Below are 22962 nucleotides of genomic sequence, written 5' to 3'. Positions count from 1 at the left end.
TGACCTGGTTTGTCCACATGTGCAGCGTGAGCCCTTCAGCAGCAGCTGACAGACTTCTGGAGGAGGAGGAGGAGAAGAAGAGGAAGAAAAGAGGAGGAGCAGAAGGAGGAGGAGCCGAAGGAGGAGGAGCAGAAGGAGGAGGAGAGGACCATCCAGCCAGCTGCGTCCCTCAGCAGGTAAATGGGTTTAAATCTTGTCTCTTTAATACGTTTTATTTATTGTATTTGTGTCCTTTCTGAACCTTAGTGACTTTAACGTTGGTGACATCACGTTTTGTTTGAATTCCTGCAACAAATGATCTTATCAATCAGATCTAAAATAATCAGGTTTATATGATCCCTCATAAAAAAACAGTTAATAATTTGAACGACAGCATAGAAACACAGTGTGTGTGTGTGTGTGTGTGTGTGTGTGTGTGTGTGTGTGTGTGTGTGTGTGCCCGTGTGCCCGCGCGTGTGTGTGTGTGTGTGTGCGTGTGCGTGTGCGTGTGTGTGTGTGTGTGTGTGTGTGTGTGTGTGTGTGTGTGCGCGCGTGTGTGTGCGTGTGTGTGTGTGTGTGTGTGCCTGCGCGTGTGTGTGTGTGTGTGCGTGTGTGTGTGTGTGTGTGTGTGTGTGTGTGTGTGTGTGTGTGTGTGTGTGTGTGTGTGTGTGCCCGTGTGCCCGCGCGTGTGTGTGTGTGTGTGTGCGTGTGCGTGTGCGTGTGTGTGTGTGTGTGTGTGTGTGTGTGTGTGTGTGCGCGCGTGTGTGTGCGTGTGTGTGTGTGTGTGTGTGCCTGCGCGTGTGTGTGTGTGTGTGCGTGTGTGTGTGTGTGTGTGTGTGTGTGTGTGTGTGTGTGTGTGTGTGTGTGTGTGTGTGTGTGTGTGCGTGCGTGCGTGCGTGTGTGTGTGTGTGTGTGTGTGTGTGCGTGCGTGCGCGTGCGTGTGCGTGCGTGTGTGTGTGTGCGTGTGTGTGTCTGTGTGTGCGTGTGTGTGTGTGTGTGTGCAGTATTCAGCTGTTTGTGACGGATTGAGTTCACGACGCTTTTGCTTCATAAATTTTGATTCCGATCTGATTTGAAACCTTTAAACATTGTTTACCAACAATAATGAAACTTAATAATAAAAAATATTCTTATTCTCTAAAAATCTGAGAAAACTCTCAACCAATCAGAATGTTTGAGGACAACAAAAAGAAGTCACATGATATAACATGATTATTACATGTTGATTGCATTTTTTATTTCATGGCTCAAAACAAAAACATTCTTCTCTCACTCCTCCTCCTCCTCCTCCTCCTCCTCCTCCTCCTCCTCCTCAGTATGAGTGTGGATGAAGACTCCCGGTGGCTCGACTGGGTCACCAAACAGTTTGAGAGCATCGCCGGGGACGACAAGGAGATCGACCTCCTCGAATTCAAGACGGCCCTGAAGGTCAAAGAGGTCGGAGGAGTACTCGTATAAATACAATGATATAAATAGTATAAATACTGTTATACCACGATAAGTACATGTTCTGTGTGTTCTGCAGTCGTTCTTCGCTGAGCGTTTCTTTGCCCTCTTCGACTCCGACGGCAGCAGCTCCATCAGCCTGGACGAGCTGCTCCGAGCTCTGGACCTCCTGATCCACGGCAGCCAGACGGACAAACTCCGGTTCCTCTTCCAGGTCTACGACGTAGACGGTACAGTGGAACATCACAGACCCTCTCTGAGGCAGTGCTTCATAGTCTGTAGTGACCAGCAGGGGGCGCCGCCTCTGGTCCATAGACGTCTATGTGAAAATGACTACTTCTCCTTTGATTGACAGGTCTCTAATACACCATATGGCAGGGGATGCTTTAGGGCGGGGCTACACACTGATTGACAGGTCACTACTAGCGACATATACGCCGTCTTTAAATCCTCCTCAGTCCCGATGAGGTCACTTCCTGTTCATTGGTTGCAACAAAAACCAATGACGACCAAAACGTAGCTTCAAAACATCTCCAGGCTGCAATGAGACGTCACCATGACAACGTCCACTTCGTCCATGCAGCCTGACATTGTAACCTCATCCGTATCAATATACCACACAAGTGATGTTTCTTGATGTTCAGGCAGCGGCTCCATCGATCCAGACGAGCTCAGGACGGTTCTGAAGTCGTGTCTGCGTGAGAGCGCCATCTCTCTGCCGGAGGAGAAGCTGGACGACTTGACGCTAGCGCTGTTCGAGTCGGCCGACAAGGACAACAGCGGCTCCATCACCTTCGAGGAGCTCAAGGAGGAGCTGGAGAACTTCCCCGAGGTGATGGAGAACCTCACCATCAGGTCAGACTCCGCTAGGGGGGAGAACCTAGAGGCTCTATGGGCTTCCCCAGAACTCCTCTCTTCTTCAATCAAAGTGAGGTTCTACACCTCCTCTTATATCATAGTGAGGTTCTACGCCTCCTCTTATATCATAGTGAGGTTCTACGCCTCCTCTTATATCATAGTGAGGTTTTACACCTCCTCTTATATCATAGTGAGGTTCTACACCTCCTCTTATATCATAGTGAGGTTCTACACCTCCTCTTATATCATAGTGAGGTTCTAAACCTCCTCTTATATCATAGTGAGGTTCTACACCTCCTCTTATATCATAGTGAGGTTCTAAACCTCCTCTTATATCATAGTGAGGTTCTACGCCTCCTCTTATATCATAGTGAGGTTCTACGCCTCCTCTTATATCATAGTGAGGTTTTACACCTCCTCTTATATCATAGTGAGGTTCTACACCTCCTATTATATCATAGTGAGGTTCTACACCTCCTCTTATATCATAGTGAGGTTCTAAACCTCCTCTTATATCATAGTGAGGTTCTACGCCTCCTCTTATATCATAGTGAGGTTCTACACCTCCTCTTATATCATAGTGAGGTTCTACGCCTCCTCTTATATCATAGTGAGGTTCTACACCTCCTCTTATATCATAGTGAGGTTCTACGCCTCCTCTTATATCATAGTGAGGTTCTACACCTCCTCTTATATCATAGTGAGGTTTTACACCTCCTCTTATATCATTGTGAGGTTCTACACCTCCTCTTATATCATAGTGAGGTTCTACGCCTCCTCTTATATCATAGTGAGGTTTTACACCTCCTCTTATATCATAGTGAGGTTCTAAACCTCCTCTTATATCATAGTGAGGTTCTACACCTCCTCTTATATCATAGTGAGGTTCTACACCTCCTCTTATATCATAGTGAGGTTCTACACCTCCTCTTATATCGTAGTGAGGTTCTACACCTCCTCTTATATCATAGTGAGGTTCTACGCCTCTTCTTATATCGTAGTGAGGTTCTACACCTCCTCTTATATCATAGTGAGGTTTTACACCTCCTCTTATATCATAGTGAGGTTCTACGCCTCCTCTTATATCATAGTGAGGTTCTACGCCTCCTCTTATATCATAGTGAGGTTTTACACCTCCTCTTATATCATAGTGAGGTTCTAAACCTCCTCTTATATCATAGTGAGGTTCTACGCCTCCTCTTATATCATAGTGAGGTTCTACACCTCCTCTTATATCATAGTGAGGTTCTACGCCTCCTCTTATATCATAGTGAGGTTCTACACCTCCTCTTATATCATAGTGAGGTTCTACGCCTCCTCTTATATCATAGTGAGGTTCTACACCTCCTCTTATATCATAGTGAGGTTTTACACCTCCTCTTATATCATAGTGAGGTTCTACACCTCCTCTTATATCATAGTGAGGTTCTACACCTCCTCTTATATCATAGTGAGGTTCTACACCTCCTCTTATATCATAGTGAGGTTCTACACCTCCTCTTATATCATAGTGAGGTTCTACACCTCCTCTTATATCATAGTGAGGTTCTACACCTCCTCTTATATCATAGTGAGGTTCTACACCTCCTCTTATATCATAGTGAGGTTCTACGCCTCCTCTTATATCATAGTGAGGTTTTACACCTCCTCTTATATCATAGTGAGGTTCTAAACCTCCTCTTATATCATAGTGAGGTTCTACGCCTCCTCTTATATCATAGTGAGGTTCTACGCCTCCTCTTATATCATAGTGAGGTTCTACACCTCCTCTTATATCATAGTGAGGTTCTACGCCTCCTCTTATATCATAGTGAGGTTCTACACCTCCTCTTATATCATAGTGAGGTTTTACACCTCCTCTTATATCATAGTGAGGTTCTACGCCTCCTCTTATATCATAGTGAGGTTTTACGCCTCCTCTTATATCATAGTGAGGTTCTAAACCTCCTCTTATATCATAGTGAGGTTCTACGCCTCCTCTTATATCATAGTGAGGTTCTACACCTCCTCTTATATCGTAGTAAGGTTCTACACCTCCTCTTATATCATAGTGAGGTTCTACGCCTCTTCTTATATTGTAGTGAGGTTCTACACCTCCTCTTATATCATAGTGAGGTTCTACACCTCCTGTTAATGAATCAGTGAGGTTCTACACCTCCTGTTAATGAATCAGTGAGGTTCTACACCTCCTCTTATATCATAGTGAGGTTCTACACCTCCTCTTATATCATAGTGAGGTTCTACACCTCCTGTTAATGAATCAGTGAGGTTCTACACCTCCTCTTATATCATAGTGAGGTTCTACACCTCCTCTTATATCATAGTGAGGTTCTACACCTCCTGTTAATGAATCAGTGAGGTTCTGTTCTACCAAAGGTCTCCTATGAAGACAAGGGAAGTGAGCACACTATTTTGACACCATGTTTCATCTCTCCTCCTCCTCCTCCTCCTCTATCCTCCTCCTCCTTCTCATCCTCTTTCGTCCTCATTCCCGATCCACCTTTGTGTCCGCTGTCTTCCTCCTCCTTCTCCTTCCCTATCCACCTCCTCTTCCTTCCCATCTTCTATCTTCTTCATCCTCCTCCACCTTCTTCTCTCCCAAACCTTCCCAATCTCAGCGCTGCAAACTGGCTGAAGCCCCCAGAGGAGGAGCAGAGGAGGCGCAGGGCTCCTCGTTACCTGACGAGAGCGTACTGGCTGAACAACAGCAGGAAGCTCTTCTTCTTGTGTCTCTACTCCTTCATCAATCTGCTTCTCTTCTTCACGGCCTTGATGCAGCACAGAGAGGGAGGGGGCTGGTTCATGCTGGCCAAGGGCTGTGGACAATGTCTCAACTTCAACTGCACCTTCATCATGGTAGGAGACAGGGGCTGTAATGTAGGGAGGAGACAAAGGAGAAGGAGGGATGAGACAGGGAACAGGGGATAGGACCAAAGGAGATAGGGGACAGAGGAGACATGGGACAGGACACTGTAGACATAACTGAGGAGATGTAATGTCTCCTCTAGTGATGTTGTCTCCCTGATGTCCTCCAGGTGCTGATGCTGCGTCGCTTCCTCACCTGGCTAAGAGCCACCTGGGTGGTGAAGGTCTTACCTCTGGACCAGAACATCCTGCTGCACCAGATCGTGGGCTACGCCATCCTCTGCTTCACTCTGGTCCACACCACCGCCCACATCTTCAACTTTGGTACCCACTCAGGTTCTTCCTCCATTATCACCATCATCATCATCATTACCATCAATACCACCATCATCATCATCACCACCATCATCATCATCATTACCATCAATACCACCATCATCATCATCATTACCATTAATACCACCATCATCATCAGCACCACCCTCATCCCGTATGGGGGTGGTGTGCAGTAGTCAAAAGTCATCATTTGGATGTTATTTTTGGTTCCACTAATGAGTATCTGGGGACCTCCTGCTGTGCTCAGCCCGGCTCAGTCGGGCGGGTCGCTATCGGCTGTGGGAGTATCTGCTGACCACCAGACCCGGCATCGGCTGGGTCAGAGGAACCGCCTCCCTGACCGGACTCCTCCTGCAGCTGGTTATCGGCCTCATGGTGCTCTGCTCCAGCACCTTCGTACGGCGGAGCGGCCATTTTGAGGTTGGGGGGGGGGTGCATTTCTGTGGTTTAAAACATGACTTTAGTGCAGAATAAGTTACGATGACATCACTCTTTACTAAACTTTAATGAAATAATTTATTGCACAAAACAATTCAATCAAAATGTGTTATTTATGCAAAACTATTGGAATAAATGTTTAGGATCAAATATCAGTTTTCTGACTTAACCGTCACACACGATGCGTTCAGGGACCAAGAGACAGATGGTCCATAGTGTTCTTTGTGGTGTTGATAAGAGAAAGACATCATGTGGTCATGAACCTCCTCCCCAATGGCTGACAAGTATGTCTCTTTGTCCTCAGGTGTTTTATTGGTCTCACCTGTCCTACGTGTGGGTCTGGTCTCTGCTGATGGTCCACTGCGCCAACTTCTGGAAGTGGTTTGTGGTTCCTGGTCTGATCTTCCTGCTGGAGAAGACCGTAGGACTGGCTGTGTCCCGTATGGGGGGGCTTTACATCGTGGAGGTAAACCTGCTGCCCTCCAAGGTGAGTCATCACTTCATGAGTCACCACTGTGCGTTTTTCCTCACCTGGTGTCTCTCTGTGTGTCATGTGACTCGCCTGGTGTCTCTCTGTGTGTCATGTGACTCACCTGGTGTCTTTCTGTGTGTCATGTGACTCACCTGGTGTCTCTCTGTGTATCATGTGACTCACCTGGTGTCTCTCTGTGTGTCATGTGACTCACCTGGTGTCTCTCTGTGTGTCATGTGACTCACCTGGTGTCTCTCTGTGTGTCATGTGACTCACCTGGTGTCTCTCTGTGTGTCATGTGACTCACCTGGTGTCTCTCTGTGTGTCATGTGACTCACCTGGTGTCTCTCTGTGTGTCAGGTGACTCACCTGGTGTCTCTCTGTGTATCATGTGACTCACCTGGTGTCTCTCTGTGTGTCAGGTGACTCACCTGGTGTCTCTCTGTGTGTCAGGTGACTCACCTGGTGTCTCTCTGTGTATCATGTGACTCACCTGGTGTCTCTCTGTGTGTCATGTGACTCACCTGGTGTCTCTCTGTGTGTCATGTGACTCACCTGGTGTCTCTCTGTGTATCATGTGACTCACCTGGTGTCTCTCTGTGTGTCATGTGACTCACCTGGTGTCTCTCTGTGTGTCATGTGACTCACCTGGTGTCTCTCTGTGTGTCATGTGACTCACCTGGTGTCTCTCTGTGTGTCATGTGACTCACCTGGTGTCTCTCTGTGTGTCATGTGACTCACCTGGTGTCTCTCTGTGTGTCAGGTGACTCACCTGGTGTCTCTCTGTGTATCATGTGACTCACCTGGTGTCTCTCTGTGTGTCAGGTGACTCACCTGGTGTCTCTCTGTGTGTCAGGTGACTCACCTGGTGTCTCTCTGTGTATCATGTGACTCACCTGGTGTCTCTCTGTGTGTCAGGTGACTCACCTGGTGTCTCTCTGTGTATCATGTGACTCACCTGGTGTCTCTCTGTGTGTCATGTGACTCACCTGGTGTCTCTCTGTGTGTCATGTGACTCACCTGGTGTCTCTCTGTGTATCATGTGACTCACCTGGTGTCTCTCTGTGTGTCATGTGACTCACCTGGTGTCTCTCTGTGTGTCATGTGACTCACCTGGTGTCTCTCTGTGTGTCATGTGACTCACCTGGTGTCTCTCTGTGTGTCAGGTGACTCACCTGGTGTCTTTCTGTGTGTCATGTGACTCACCTGGTGTCTCTCTGTGTGTCAGGTGACTCACCTGGTGTCTCTCTGTGTATCATGTGACTCACCTGGTGTCTCTCTGTGTGTCAGGTGACTCACCTGGTGTCTCTCTGTGTGTCAGGTGACTCACCTGGTGTCTCTCTGTGTGTCATGTGACTCACCTGGTGTCTCTCTGTGTGTCATGTGACTCACCTGGTGTCTCTCTGTGTGTCATGTGACTCACCTGGTGTCTCTCTGTGTATCATGTGACTCACCTGGTGTCTCTCTGTGTGTCATGTGACTCACCTGGTGTCTCTCTGTGTGTCATGTGACTCACCTGGTGTCTCTCTGTGTGTCATGTGACTCACCTGGTGTCTCTCTGTGTGTCATGTGACTCACCTGGTGTCTCTCTGTGTGTCATGTGACTCACCTGGTGTCTCTCTGTGTGTCATGTGACTCACCTGGTGTCTCTCTGTGTGTCATGTGACTCACCTGGTGTCTCTCTGTGTGTCAGGTGACTCACCTGGTGTCTCTATGTGTGTCATGTGACTCGCCTGGTGTCTCTCTGTGTGTCATGTGACTCACCTGGTGTCTCTCTGTGTGTCATGTGACTCACCTGGTGTCTCTCTGTGTGTCAGGTGACTCACCTGGTGTCTCTCTGTGTATCATGTGACTCACCTGGTGTCTCTCTGTGTGTCAGGTGACTCACCTGGTGTCTCTCTGTGTGTCATGTGACTCACCTGGTGTCTCTCTGTGTGTCATGTGACTCACCTGGTGTCTCTCTGTGTGTCATGTGACTCACCTGGTGTCTCTCTGTGTGTCAGGTGACTCACCTGGTGTCTCTCTGTGTGTCATGTGACTCGCCTGGTGTCTCTCTGTGTGTCATGTGACTCGCCTGGTGTCTCTATGTGTGTCATGTGACTCGCCTGGTGTCTCTCTGTGTGTCATGTGACTCACCTGGTGTCTCTCTGTGTGTCAGGTGACTCACCTGGTGTCTCTCTGTGTGTCAGGTGACTCACCTGGTGTCTCTCTGTGTATCATGTGACTCACCTGGTGTCTCTCTGTGTGTCAGGTGACTCACCTGGTGTCTCTCTGTGTGTCAGGTGACTCACCTGGTGTCTCTCTGTGTGTCATGTGACTCACCTGGTGTCTCTCTGTGTGTCATGTGACTCACCTGGAGTCTCTCTGTGTGTCATGTGACTCACCTGGTGTCTCTCTGTGTATCATGTGACTCACCTGGTGTCTCTCTGTGTGTAGGAGCGGTCGGTAAAATCAACGCGCATTTGGCTCGTATTGTCACTTCGATATTCCTTTATTCATGGTTCGGTCAAAACAACATAAATCACACTCATAAATAGACGGAGAATTCAACTCGTAATGCGTAATGCGTAATGCGGTCAAAAAATAGTGTCTCCTTCCGCCCTCAAAATAGAAAAACACACCTGGCCTTACACAGGTGACATTTAAATAGCCGACGCCCCCTGACGTCATCATTAAATCATCACAAATAAATCAACAGAAAAGGCAGTTTCATATGCACAATACAAATGTAGTGGAATGGCTTCTACACTCCGGCCCCTAATTGACCGGTATAGGACAATTCATACATTTAAACAAATGAAGACCATTCTCTAGAGTCCTTTGTCTCGTGTTCATAGAATTAAGAAAAAAGGCCAAAAATATAATCCATTTAGTTCCGATAGTCCTTTTTGGAAAACGGGTTCCAAAAATTCCAAAAATGTGAACGAAAAGTTTTTTGAGAAAAGGAAAATGAGTTCTCTCAAGGGTCGAAGAAAAAAAAAAAAAATCTAATCAGGGCATGTCTTGTAGAAGGCACAGCTTCGTGATGGGCCTTTCCAAGGTGCCATTTTGTGTCCTGATCTTGACACGACGTACATGTCCCCTTTTGTCGGGAAAGGTTTCCGTGATTCGGCCCATAGGCCAGGAGTTGCGTGGTGAGCTTTCATCGATGATCAGCACTATGTCTCCATGCTTTAGGTTCCTTTTGATCTTATTCCATTTCTGTCTCTCCTGTAGCAATGGGAGGTACTCTCGTATCCAGCGTTTCCAGAAAAGATCCGCTATATACTGAGTCTGCTTCCATCTTCGTCTGGAATAGGTATCACTTTTGTCGAAGAGTCCAGGTGGAAGAGTCGGCATTCGCTTCATTTGAAGCAGGTGGTTGGGTGTCAGAGGTTCTGGATCTTTTGCATCTTGGGATAAGACTGTGATGGGCCGGTCATTCATGATTGCCTCTACTTCACATAGAGCTGTTTGGAGACTCTCGTCATCCAGGATCTGTTCTCTTGTGATGGAGTAGAGGTTCTTTTTTATTATCCGGATGAGTCGTTCCCATACGCCTCCATGATGGGCACCATATGGTGGGTTGAATGTCCATTTGATACCTTCAGCGTGCATCGAATGCTGGATCTTGCTGAGGTCAAGGTGTGTAAGTGCTTCTCGAAGCTCTCGTTCAGTCCCGACAAAATTAGTGCCGTTATCGGAAACAATTTCTTTCACTTGGCCTCGTCTGCAGATGAATCTTCGCAGTGCAGAAATGCATGAGTCTGTATCCATTGAGTAGGCCATCTCCAGATGTACAGCTCTGCTTGCTAGGCACGTAAACAAGGCTCCGTACCGTTTTAGTTTGCTGCGGCCGCGCTTGACTTCTATGGGCCCGAAGTAGTCTAGTCCTGTATGGGTGAAGGGCGGCAAATCAGGTGTTATCCTGTGTAGCGGTAGGTCGGACATTTTTTGTGTCATTGCTGTGCCATGCCATCTCCTGCAAAGTACACAGTCCCTTGTTATCTTTCTTGCAGCCGAATTTACTCTTAGAATCCAGTATTTTGTCCTGAGTTTTGCGATAAGTTGATTTCTTCCACAATGAGCCATCGAGGTGTGAGTGTGATGTAGTAGTAGCTTTGACAGGTGGTTGTCCTTGGGTAGAATAGCAGGATGTTTGGTTTCCTCTGGCATTGCCAGCTTACTTAGTCTGCCTCCGACTCTCAGGATTCCATGTTGGAGGATGGGATCTAGTCTATAGATCCTACTGTTTGTCTTTATTGGTAAGCCCCTTTGTAGAGAGGTCACCTCATCTTTGAAGGATTGTTGTTGGACATAAGACACAAGTGATTGCTCTGCCTTGGCTAAATCCTCCACGGACAGCTGCGACCTGGTTCCGTACGTGTTAGTCATTTTCTTTCGTCTCAGAGCTTCTTTGATTTTTAAGATCCAGGCTGATGATCGGATCAATTTGTTCCATGATGAGAAGTGCTCAATAAAACGAGTCAGTGGCCTTTCATTTTGCAGTATACTTGTAGTGAAAGCCATGGCCACCTTCTTGACCTCCGGGTCACTGTCATACAGCATGGGTGGTACTTGAATCACTGGCCAGTCAGTTTCCGGTTGCATCAGGAAATTTGGACCACTCAGCCAATGTCCTTCTTGAATGAACTTCTCTGTTTTTATTCCTCTTGATGCCATATCTGCGGGGTTGAGTTCTGTCTTTATGTGGCGCCATTGGAATTTGTGTGTCAGATCCCGAATAGTGGACACTCGGTTGGCTACATAGGTTTGAAACCTTCTGGCGTCATTTTGGATGTATTTTAAGACAGCGGTACTGTCGGTCCAAAAGACTGAGTCCTCGAGGATTAACTCGAGCTCTCTCCTCAGCATCCTGTCCATCCTAGCAGCGAGAACTGCACTAGCAAGCTCTAGACGTGGAATTGTCACCACCTTTAAGGGTGCAACTCTTGATTTCCCAATCAAAAACATTATGTGAGGTAGTCCAACTTTACTGCCGTGTTTCAAGTAGCTGACTGTCCCGTAACCTCGCTCACTTGCGTCGCAGAAGTGGTGCATCTGTGCTCTAACAACCTCGGAATCTTGTGGCTTAAGGCATCTCCTGATTCTTAGGTTGGAAATCAGGTTAAGATCTTTTAGCCATTCCGTCCATCTCTCTGTGTAAGCAGTTGGTATCGTTTCATCCCATCCACAATTTAGCTTGCACAGGTCCTGCAGTATTCCTCTTCCTGTCAGCATGACTGGCGCTATGAAACCTAGGGGGTCGTATACAGAGTTCAACACCGATAGAATGCTTCTGCGTGTTACTGATGGTTGTTTTGGGGTGATTGAAAAGAAGAAAGTGTCTGACTCAATGTCCCATCGCATGCCGAGGGCCCTTTCGATGGGCAATTTGTCTTTGTCGAGGTCTAGATCTTTGACTGCCTTTGCTCTCTCCTCCACTGGAACAGAGGCAAGGACTGCACGACTGTTACTGGTCCATTTGGTGAGTTTAAATCCACCTGTGGTGCAGACTGATCGAAGCTCTTTCACCAGACGGATGGCTTGGCTCTCGTTTGGGACAGATTTCAGACAGTCGTCTACGTAAAAGTTTTGGCGAATGGTGTTTAGAGCATCAGTGCTACACTTTCCTTCGTTGTCATCAGCTGTCCGCTTCAGTGCAAAATTGGCACAGCTCGGTGATGAGACTGCTCCGAAGAGATGCACAGTCATCCGGTATTCTGCTAGCGGTTGGTTGGTGTCGCCATCTGGCCACCACAGGAATCTGAGGAAGTCCACATCATGCTTTGGTATTCTTACTTGATGGAACATTCCTTCAATGTCCCCCATCACTGCCACTGGTTCCTGTCGGAATCTGAGGAGTACACCCAATAGTGTGTTCGTAAGGTCAGGACCCGGCAACAGCTCACGATTTAAGGAAGTTCCTTGGAATGAAGAGGTGCAGTCGAACACCACCCGGATAGTCTTTTTTCTTTTGTGGTAGACACCATGGTGAGGAATATACCACAGTCGTCCGTCTTTCCGGGAGAGTTGTTCCTCTGGCACTCTTTCTGCATGCCCTTTCCTCAGGACGTCACACATGAAGCCATTATAGTCTTTCCGAAAGGATTCGTCTTTCTGGAATCTACGGGCAAGATTCAATACTCTTTGTTCCGCCACCTTCCTGTTGTTTGGCATACTGATGTTATCCTGACGGAAAGGAAGTCGTATTTCGTAGTGGCCATCTTTCCTTTTGACTGAGCTGTTCATCACATGCAAGAATTTCTTGTCTTCAAATGAGTGCTCTTGTTTTTCATTGTAGGCCAACTCTGAAAAGTCTTGGTTGTATTGGTGTCTTAGAAGCTCTTCTAGCTTGGCTACTGATATTCTATTGGATGCTATCCGTGGCCGGCCGTCCTCATCCATAGGTGCAGTGCTGCAGAGAGGTCCATTTATAGTCCAACCTAGGCATGTAAGGACTGCATAGGGCCCCTTGCCTTGGCTATTGATCACTCTCAGTGGCTCCATAGCCTGTGGAACATTTGTACCGATCAATAGGCCTACTTCTGCTTTGATGGGTTTTATGTGGACCTCATTTAAGTAGGGAATTCCCTTTATGTCCGTTTCTGTCGGGATGTTTTCTTGACTGACAGGGATGGCATTTTGTGTGAAGGCTTCAGGAAGTTCTATGAAGCTGTTGCCTTCCAAGCTGCATACCTCCAGTCCTCTTATTACGTGGGTTTTCACAGGTTTTTCATGACCCATCGTTCTGAGTAATATTTCGGTTTTCTTTCCTCTGACGGACAACTGTTCCATCAGGTTTTCTGTGACAAAGGTAGCAGTGCTTCCGGGATCTAGGAATGCATACGTCTCTATCAGACGGCTGCCTTTGTGTGCCTTTATTTTTACAGGTACTACTGCTAATCTATGATCTGTGGTTCTGCCCCACTTTTGTGCTGTTGATGACACCATAGCAATTTGTGCTGCAGAAGAAACCTTAGCCATCCACTTGCTCCTGGTGTCTGAATCCCACTTAGCTACCGGCCTATTGTCTCCTGGAGTAAAGTTATCTATATGTAACACAGTGGGGTGTTTTTTCTCACAGGAACGACATGTGAGACGTTTCTTGCATTCTTTACTCATATGACCTTTGACCAGGCAGGCAAAGCAGAGTCCATTTTTCTTCAGTAGCTCAACTTTCTCTTTGTGGGGAATCTTTGTTATTATTTCACATGTTTCCATCACATGATCTCCGTTACAGAAGGCACAAGGTTTGATGAAGGCGTCCATTGGTTTACGGATGCCCTCTGGCCTCTCCGGCCTCTCCTGTGCATTAGTGTTCATGTGGGTTTCTGTTTTGGGCATGACAGTTGTAGCAAAGCTTTTCTTGCTGCTAGGTCTTGTATACTGTTGGTCTCCTTTGAATGTTCTGCTGTTTATGCTTCCGGTAGGGTCTTGGATATCCCCGAAGACGGGATCTTGGATGATTCTGACCTGCCTTTCCAGAAAGAGGACAAGGTCATTAAATGTAGGTCTCTGGTGTGTTCTTTCCGTGATGTCACACACAGTAGACCGCCATGTCTCTCGGAGTTTAAATGGGAGTTTGAAAACAAGTCTTTTCATGTTAGATGGTGAGTCCAACTCTGACATGTATGAGAGGTTCTGAACTGCATTACCACAGCCTTTTAGATAGAGGGCGTAGCTATGAAGTGCCTTTCCATCATCTGTACGTATTTGGTTCCAGTTTAAGGCCTTTTCGATATATGCAGAAATTACTTTGAAATCATCACCAAAGTGATATTTAAGCAGGCGCTTTGCTTCCTCATAGCCAGTCCTGGCGTTCATGTGAAAGCAGCTTTGAACTAGCTCCTTTGGCTGTCCAACAGTATATTGTTCCAGAAAGTACAGTCGGTCCTCATTACTGTTGGTTTTATCCTCGATGTTGTGCTTAAAAGCCTTCATAAATGATCTAAAGGTGAGAGGATTGCCGTCGAACGTCGGCACCTCTCTTTGGGGGAGTTTAGACTCTTTCTGCTGTATCACTAGCAAATCTGTCAAGTCTGTCTGTCTTTGTAGAATGTTTGTGAGATCTATGCTCTGAGGTGTTTCACTTCTGGGTGTGGCTTCGCCTCTTCTGTGTGGTCGGTCAGAAACCACAGCTCTGTGTGTGTGAGGGTTTGCTGTCACCCTTGGTGGTTGCTCAGGTCCTTTTGAGATTCCAGTCAATGTTGGATTCAGAGTATGCATTATTCCTTGTAAGGATCTTTTCGGTATGGTTCCTATCCGTGCAGACTCCATTTGTGTTAGATCTCCTCTTTTGTCAGATGCCTCTATCTGTTCTTCCATTTCTTTTCCGGATTCTGATGCGTCGTCACTTTCGAATTCTTCTAGAGCCTTTAACCTTGCATCAGCTGCAGCAATATCTGCCTCCAGATCCAGGGATTCCATTTTTAACCCCAGCTCAAGCTTTTCCTTTTCCAGTTCGTGTTTCCTTTTCAGAGCTTTAGCTCTGGCCTGCAGAGCAGCTTTGTCTGCAGCTATCTTCATGCGTGCTGAAACCATAGATGAAGAATTGGAACCTCTGGAGCGTCGTGAGCCAGTCTGTGAGACACTGTCTCCAACATCCAGCAGAGAATGTGGGTCGGGCTGAGCCCTTTTCCATTGATCCACATCAGTCAGGAAAACGTCATAATCTGCAATTTTTGGATCATACCAGTCCAAACTTTCATTCCTTCTTGCTTCCTCAGGCAGCAGAATCTGAACAGATTCATGACACAATTTAAATTCCTCCAGCAATCTTATAAATTCATTTGCACTTTCATTAACATTATGAACATCGGCACCTTCTTTCATCATTAATTTTATTTCATTCATTTTCCGAGTACAGTGGGAGAGTTTTCCTCTACGTGTGGCGCTCAATGATTTAAACGCTTTATTTTGTTGTGCCGTATCCGTCTCACTCATACCGGCTTCCGTGACTCCCCGTTCGGTTCCTTCTGCCATTATTTCGGTTTTCAGCGTCAGCTGTCAATATTCTTTAATGTTTCAGTTACGTCTTTATTTAATTTTACTTATTCGTGCGCGCGGCCGTGCTTTGTTTGATACGCGGTGTCTTTAAGTGATCTCGTAATTTATAGGCATTTTATGGATCCAGGTCATGTGAGGAAGCCTGGTGTCTCTCCGTGTGTCATGTGACTCACCTGGTGTCTCTCTGTGTGTCATGTGACTCACCTGGTGTCTCTCTGTGTGTCATGTGACTCACCTGGTGTCTCTCTGTGTGTCATGTGACTCACCTGGTGTCTCTCTGTGTGTCAGGTGACTCACCTGGTGTCTCTCTGTGTATCATGTGACTCACCTGGTGTCTCTCTGTGTGTCAGGTGACTCACCTGGTGTCTCTCTGTGTGTCAGGTGACTCACCTGGTGTCTCTCTGTGTGTCATGTGACTCACCTGGTGTCTCTCTGTGTGTCATGTGACTCACCTGGTGTCTCTCTGTGTGTCATGTGACTCACCTGGTGTCTCTCTGTGTGTCATGTGACTCACCTGGTGTCTCTCTGTGTGTCATATGACTCACCTGGTGTCTCTCTGTGTGTCATGTGACTCACCTGGTGTCTCTCTGTGTGTCATGTGACTCACCTGGTGTCTCTCTGTGTGTCATGTGACTCGCCTGGTGTCTCTCTGTGTGTCATGTGACTCGCCTGGTGTCTCTCTGTGTGTCATGTGACTCGCCTGGTGTCTTTCTGTGACTCACCTGGTGTCTCTCTGTGTGTCATGTGACTCACCTGGTGTCTCTCTGTGTGTCATGTGACTCACCTGGTGTCTCTCTGTGTGTCATGTGACTCACCTGGTGTCTCTCTGTGTGTCAGGTGACTCACCTGGTGTCTTTCTGTGTGTCATGTGACTCGCCTGGTGTCTCTCTGTGTGTCATGTGACTCACCTGGTGTCTCTCTGTGTGTCAGGTGACTCACCTGGTGTCTCTCTGTGTGTCAGGTGACTCACCTGGTGTCTCTCTGTGTATCATGTGACTCACCTGGTGTCTCTCTGTGTGTCAGGTGACTCACCTGGTGTCTCTCTGTGTGTCATGTGACTCACCTGGTGTCTCTCTGTGTGTCATGTGACTCACCTGGTGTCTCTCTGTGTGTCATGTGACTCACCTGGTGTCTCTCTGTGTGTCAGGTGACTCACCTGGTGTCTCTCTGTGTGTCATGTGACTCGCCTGGTGTCTCTCTGTGTGTCATGTGACTCGCCTGGTGTCTCTATGTGTGTCATGTGACTCGCCTGGTGTCTCTCTGTGTGTCATGTGACTCACCTGGTGTCTCTCTGTGTGTCAGGTGACTCACCTGGTGTCTCTCTGTGTGTCAGGTGACTCACCTGGTGTCTCTCTGTGTATCATGTGACTCACCTGGTGTCTCTCTGTGTGTCAGGTGACTCACCTGGTGTCTCTCTGTGTGTCAGGTGACTCACCTGGTGTCTCTCTGTGTGTCATGTGACTCACCTGGTGTCTCTCTGTGTGTCATGTGACTCACCTGGAGTCTCTCTGTGTGTCATGTGACTCACCTGGTGTCTCTCTGTGTATCATGTGACTCACCTGGTGTCTCTCTGTGTGTCATGTGACTCACCTGGTGTCTCTCTGTGTGTCATGTGACTCACCTGGTGTCTCTCTGTGTGTCATGTGACTCACCTGGTGTCTCTCTGTGTGTCATGTGACTCACCTGGTGTCTCTCTGTGTGTCATGTGACTCACCTGGTGTCTCTCTGTGTGTCAGGTGACTCACCTGGTGTCTCTCTGTGTATCATGTGACTCACCTGGTGTCTCTCTGTGTGTCAGGTGACTCACCTGGTGTCTCTCTGTGTGTCAGGTGACTCACCTGGTGTCTCTCTGTGTGTCATGTGACTCACCTGGTGTCTCTCTGTGTGTCATGTGACTCACCTGGTGTCTCTCTGTGTGTCATGTGACTCACCTGGTGTCTCTCTGTGTGTCATGTGACTCACCTGGTGTCTCTCTGTGTGTCATATGACTCACCTGGTGTCTCTCTGTGTGTCATGTGACTCACCTGGTGTCTCTCTGTGTGTCAGGTGACTCACCTGGTGTCTCTCTGTGTGTCAGGTGACTCACCTGGTGTCTCTCTGTGTGTCATGTGACTCACCTGGTGTCTCTCTGTGTGTCATGTGACTCACCTGGTGTCTCTCTGTGTGTCATGTGACTCACCTGGTGTCTCTCTGTGTGTCATGTGACTCACCTGGTGTCTCTCTGTGTGTCATATGACTCACCTGGTGTCTCTCTGTGTGTCATGTGACTCACCTGGTGTCTCTCTGTGTGTCATGTGACTCACCTGGTGTCTCTCTGTGTGTCATGTGACTCGCCTGGTGTCTCTCTGTGTGTCATGTGACTCGCCTGGTGTCTCTCTGTGTGTCATGTGACTCGCCTGGTGTCTTTCTGTGACTCACCTGGTGTCTCTCTGTGTGTCATGTGACTCACCTGGTGTCTCTCTGTGTGTCATGTGACTCACCTGGTGTCTCTCTGTGTGTCATGTGACTCACCTGGTGTCTCTCTGTGTGTCAGGTGACTCACCTGGTGTCTTTCTGTGTGTCATGTGACTCGCCTGGTGTCTCTCTGTGTGTCATGTGACTCACCTGGTGTCTCTCTGTGTGTCAGGTGACTCACCTGGTGTCTCTCTGTGTGTCAGGTGACTCACCTGGTGTCTCTCTGTGTATCATGTGACTCACCTGGTGTCTCTCTGTGTGTCAGGTGACTCACCTGGTGTCTCTCTGTGTGTCATGTGACTCACCTGGTGTCTCTCTGTGTGTCATGTGACTCACCTGGTGTCTCTCTGTGTGTCATGTGACTCACCTGGTGTCTCTCTGTGTGTCAGGTGACTCACCTGGTGTCTCTCTGTGTGTCATGTGACTCGCCTGGTGTCTCTCTGTGTGTCATGTGACTCGCCTGGTGTCTCTATGTGTGTCATGTGACTCGCCTGGTGTCTCTCTGTGTGTCATGTGACTCACCTGGTGTCTCTCTGTGTGTCAGGTGACTCACCTGGTGTCTCTCTGTGTGTCAGGTGACTCACCTGGTGTCTCTCTGTGTATCATGTGACTCACCTGGTGTCTCTCTGTGTGTCAGGTGACTCACCTGGTGTCTCTCTGTGTGTCAGGTGACTCACCTGGTGTCTCTCTGTGTGTCATGTGACTCACCTGGTGTCTCTCTGTGTGTCATGTGACTCACCTGGAGTCTCTCTGTGTGTCATGTGACTCACCTGGTGTCTCTCTGTGTATCATGTGACTCACCTGGTGTCTCTCTGTGTGTCATGTGACTCACCTGGTGTCTCTCTGTGTGTCATGTGACTCACCTGGTGTCTCTCTGTGTGTCATGTGACTCACCTGGTGTCTCTCTGTGTGTCATGTGACTCACCTGGTGTCTCTCTGTGTGTCATGTGACTCACCTGGTGTCTCTCTGTGTGTCAGGTGACTCACCTGGTGTCTCTCTGTGTATCATGTGACTCACCTGGTGTCTCTCTGTGTGTCAGGTGACTCACCTGGTGTCTCTCTGTGTGTCAGGTGACTCACCTGGTGTCTCTCTGTGTGTCATGTGACTCACCTGGTGTCTCTCTGTGTGTCATGTGACTCACCTGGTGTCTCTCTGTGTGTCATGTGACTCACCTGGTGTCTCTCTGTGTGTCATGTGACTCACCTGGTGTCTCTCTGTGTGTCATATGACTCACCTGGTGTCTCTCTGTGTGTCATGTGACTCACCTGGTGTCTCTCTGTGTGTCATGTGACTCACCTGGTGTCTCTCTGTGTGTCATGTGACTCGCCTGGTGTCTCTCTGTGTGTCATGTGACTCGCCTGGTGTCTCTCTGTGTGTCATGTGACTCGCCTGGTGTCTTTCTGTGACTCACCTGGTGTCTCTCTGTGTGTCATGTGACTCACCTGGTGTCTCTCTGTGTGTCATGTGACTCACCTGGTGTCTCTCTGTGTGTCATGTGACTCACCTGGTGTCTCTCTGTGTGTCAGGTGACTCACCTGGTGTCTTTCTGTGTGTCATGTGACTCGCCTGGTGTCTCTCTGTGTGTCATGTGACTCACCTGGTGTCTCTCTGTGTGTCAGGTGACTCACCTGGTGTCTCTCTGTGTGTCAGGTGACTCACCTGGTTATCAGACGTCCTCAGTTCTTCCAGTTCAAACCTGGAGATTACGTTTACATCAATATCCCGACTATCGCTAAGTACGAGTGGCACCCGTTCACCATCAGCAGCGCTCCGGAGCAGTCAGGTACACACGTATATACAACTATATATATATAAACTATATATTTATACAGTAAGTGTATGTATACACACATTCACTATATACCTGTATATACACATGTATTTATATAAATGTGTATATACACTGAAACTTGTATAGTATAAACATACACTCATACACATATATATATATATATATATATACACATATATATTTGTGTACGCCTCTTTATATACAACAGTATATAAATAGGTTCTTTTGCGAAGTAGTTTCCTGCTGTGACCTTTGACCTGCAGAGAGCCTGTGGCTTCACATCCGCTCGATGGGTCAGTGGACAAACCGTCTGTACGAGTACTTCAGGACCCCAGAGAACCAGAACCAGGACCAGGTCAGAACCAAGAGACTGACAGCCAGCCTGAGGACCCGGAGACAGATGCTGAAGAACCAGGTCCCCCTCCCCCAACACACACACACTCACACACACACACACACACACACACACTCACACAGTTGTGTCTGGTGTCCTCACAGGACGAGTTTTTCAGCTTCACTAGCTGTGAGGGAGCCGTGGCGTCTAATGAGGACGACGCAGTGGAGCTCATGATGTACCGTCACAACGGGTCCCGGTCCGACGGGGTCCAGGTCCCAGTCCGGATCCCAGCCCCCCCAAAGTCTGGATCTCAGGGCCCGACGGAGCCTCCAGCAGATGGTCCGGAGCCGGCAGAGAGAGGAGAAGCTCCTCCACCCAAAGAGGTCCATGCTGTGCAGTGTGTCACAGAGATCCCTTCATTATTATGATTTATGGTCATTATTATTACCATCATCAGTATTTATTATTATTATTATTGTTCATCCTTTTTTAAATCTTCAGGTTTTAGCCAAGTTTGGGGAAAATCACAGATTGTGTAACATCAAAGTGAGTAAACATCACATCCCAGCATCACATTGATATGTAATGTTTATATTTTATATTAAAATCACCACTAAATCAACTTTACATATATCATAGATACCTATCTATGTAGATATAAAGATAAAATATGTATACTTATACAATATACATATACAAAATCACTGCACAAGTACACCATTACTGGCTCATTAAATAATACATTATACTTGTACATAGTAACATTATTGTATATATATATATATACTGTATATATGTGTGTGTGGTAGCTGAGGTCATCAGGGTGTGGATGAGCGTTTAAGGGCTTTGAGGACGGTTCCTCATTCATGAACATCACCAGAACATCGTGACAGGAATGCTGTGTGCTGTGTGTTGTGTGTCAGTGCTACGTGGACGGTCCCTATGGGACCCCCACCAGACAGATCTTCGCCTCGGAGCATGCGGTACTGATCGGCGCCGGTATCGGCATCACGCCATTCGCCTCCATCCTGCAGAGCATCATGTACCGGTGAGGTTCTGGTCCAGAGATGCTACGGCCCTCTGGTTCTGGTCCACAGGTCTGGGGGGGTGGACCCTTGATGAGGTGTGTCGGTGTCTCCGCAGGTATCGCATGAGGAAGCAGAACTGTCCCAGCTGCAGCTACTCCTGGTGTGAGAACATAAAGGACAGTGAGATGAAGCTCCGTAAGGTAAGGCTCCTCCACACAGGAGATCTGGGGGGAGGTGAAGCGTAGTTGTAGACCTCAGTCTGTTCTGGACCCCCTGCAGGTGGACTTCATCTGGATCAACAGGGACCAGAAGTCCTTTGAGTGGTTTGTTAGTTTACTGACTAAGCTGGAGATGGACCAGGCTGACGAGGAGCCGGAAGGTGAGAGAACTTCATCCACACGACATGCAGATGTTATCAATAGATGTTCAGTGCTCCACACCGTGTCCCTCCATCGTTGTTCTCACGTCTTTTTAAAACACGACATTGGTTATCAACGTTACGTAACTTAAGTGATTGAATAAACTGATGAAAGATGTGAACAGCTGATCAGAACCTCATCACTTCCTGTATTAATCCTCCTGCAGGCCGCTTCCTTGAGATGCACATGTACATGACGTCAGCGCTCAGTAAGAACGACATGAAGGCCATCGGCCTGCAGATGGCGCTGGATCTGCTGGCCAAGAAGGAGGAGAGGGACTCCATCACGGGGCTCCGGACCAGAACCCAACCGGGACGTCCCGAGTGGGGCAAGGTGCGGAAACAGAGATAATATATCCAAGTATTTGTATATATGACTGAAAGGAGCAGGTCACAGGTACAAGCGGACTATGTGGAGGGGTTATGTCTCCTCACTGGTAAAAGCAGATGTGTCCATATTATAGACGCATCATTTACAAAATAAAATTAATTAAACTTACACTTGCCCTTAACTCAAGTTTTATTTATTTGTGTCTAACAGATTGTTTTACATAATTTAAGTTACCAATTAACAATGTAAATTCTAGTAAGTCGAGCCAAGGTGTTATAATATAATTATTATAAATATGTACTGTACACGTACTACCGTGTCGAGGCCTCCGCAGACAGGTGCGTGCAGTGAGACAGGTGCTTGCAGTGAGACAGGTGCTCGCAGTGAGACAGGTGCGTACAGTGAGACAGGTGTGTGCAGTGAGACAGGTGCGTGCAGTGAGACAGGTGTGTGCAGTGAGACAGGTGCGTGCAGTGAGACAGGTGCTTGCAGTGAGACAGGTGCGTGCAGTGAGACAGGTGCGTGCAGTGAGACAGGTGCTCGCAGTGAGACAGGTGCGTACAGTGAGACAGGTGTGTGCAGTGAGACAGGTGCGTGCAGTGAGACAGGTGCTTGCAGTGAGACAGGTGCTCGCAGTGAGACAGGTGCGTACAGTGAGACAGGTGTGTGCAGTGAGACAGGTGCGTGCAGTGAGACAGGTGCTTGCAGTGAGACAGGTGCGTGCAGTGAGACAGGTGCGTGCAGTGAGACAGGTGCGTGCAGTGAGACAGGTGCCCTGTGTGTCCAGGTGTTCCAGAAGGTGTCTCAAGAGAACAAAGGGAAGGTCCATGTGTTCTACTGCGGCTCCACGGCTCTGGCTAAAGTCATCAAGGCCGAGTGTGAACATTTCAACTTCAACTTCTACAAGGAGAACTTCTGACTGTGTGTGCGTCTCCATGACAACATTCTGCCTCTCGTTTCCCACCTGGTATTGGACAGTAGAAGAAGAGCTCTGTTTACATAAATACCTCTATTTGTGTGTGTCTGAGTATAGAGATGACATCATTGCTCTGATCTTGAGTCAGCTGATGTTTATTAAATGTTTGTTCAATTTTCTCGTCCCCTCTGTCATTTTCTACATTACCCAGAGTGCATCACAACAATCCACAGATAGCAGCAAACTGCATGATGTCATAGTTGTTGGAATGTGAGGAGTTATGAATTTCTCTTTTCAAAAACT

General features: G+C 47.7%; 1 protein-coding gene across 1 annotated transcript; it reads left to right on the top strand.

The window, feature by feature from the left end:
- Window positions 1-73: 73 nt before the first annotated feature.
- On the top strand, window positions 74-22837 carry nox5 (NADPH oxidase, EF-hand calcium binding domain 5). Its single transcript, XM_037451555.2, has 17 exons — window positions 74-176; window positions 1296-1416; window positions 1505-1655; window positions 2070-2280; window positions 4902-5139; window positions 5319-5472; window positions 5732-5904; window positions 6227-6409; window positions 19488-19620; window positions 19893-20044; window positions 20128-20349; window positions 20468-20512; window positions 20890-21014; window positions 21110-21194; window positions 21274-21373; window positions 21580-21746; window positions 22531-22837. The coding sequence occupies exons 2-17, from the start codon at window positions 1297-1299 to the stop codon at window positions 22660-22662; spliced, it is 2391 nt and encodes a 796-aa protein (XP_037307452.1). The 5' UTR covers window positions 74-176; window position 1296; the 3' UTR covers window positions 22663-22837.
- The last annotated feature ends 125 nt before the right edge of the window (window positions 22838-22962 follow it).

The sequence above is a fragment of the Pungitius pungitius genome, chromosome 6, assembly GCF_949316345.1.
Source record: "Pungitius pungitius chromosome 6, fPunPun2.1, whole genome shotgun sequence".
Classification (NCBI taxonomy): domain Eukaryota; kingdom Metazoa; phylum Chordata; class Actinopteri; order Perciformes; family Gasterosteidae; genus Pungitius; species Pungitius pungitius.
This window is presented reverse-complemented; position numbering and strand designations above follow the sequence as displayed.

Bases quoted from the DNA above. Each gene is read 5' to 3' on its own strand.
- nox5 (XM_037451555.2), top strand. From the start codon at position 1,297: ATGAGTGTGGATGAAGACTCCCGGTGGCTCGACTGGGTCACCAAACAG. The intron at 6,410-19,487 runs GTGAGTCATCAC...TCTGTGTGTCAG, and splicing joins TAAACCTGCTGCCCTCCAAG to GTGACTCACCTGGTTATCAG. The intron at 20,045-20,127 runs GTCCCCCTCCCC...GTGTCCTCACAG, and splicing joins GACAGATGCTGAAGAACCAG to GACGAGTTTTTCAGCTTCAC.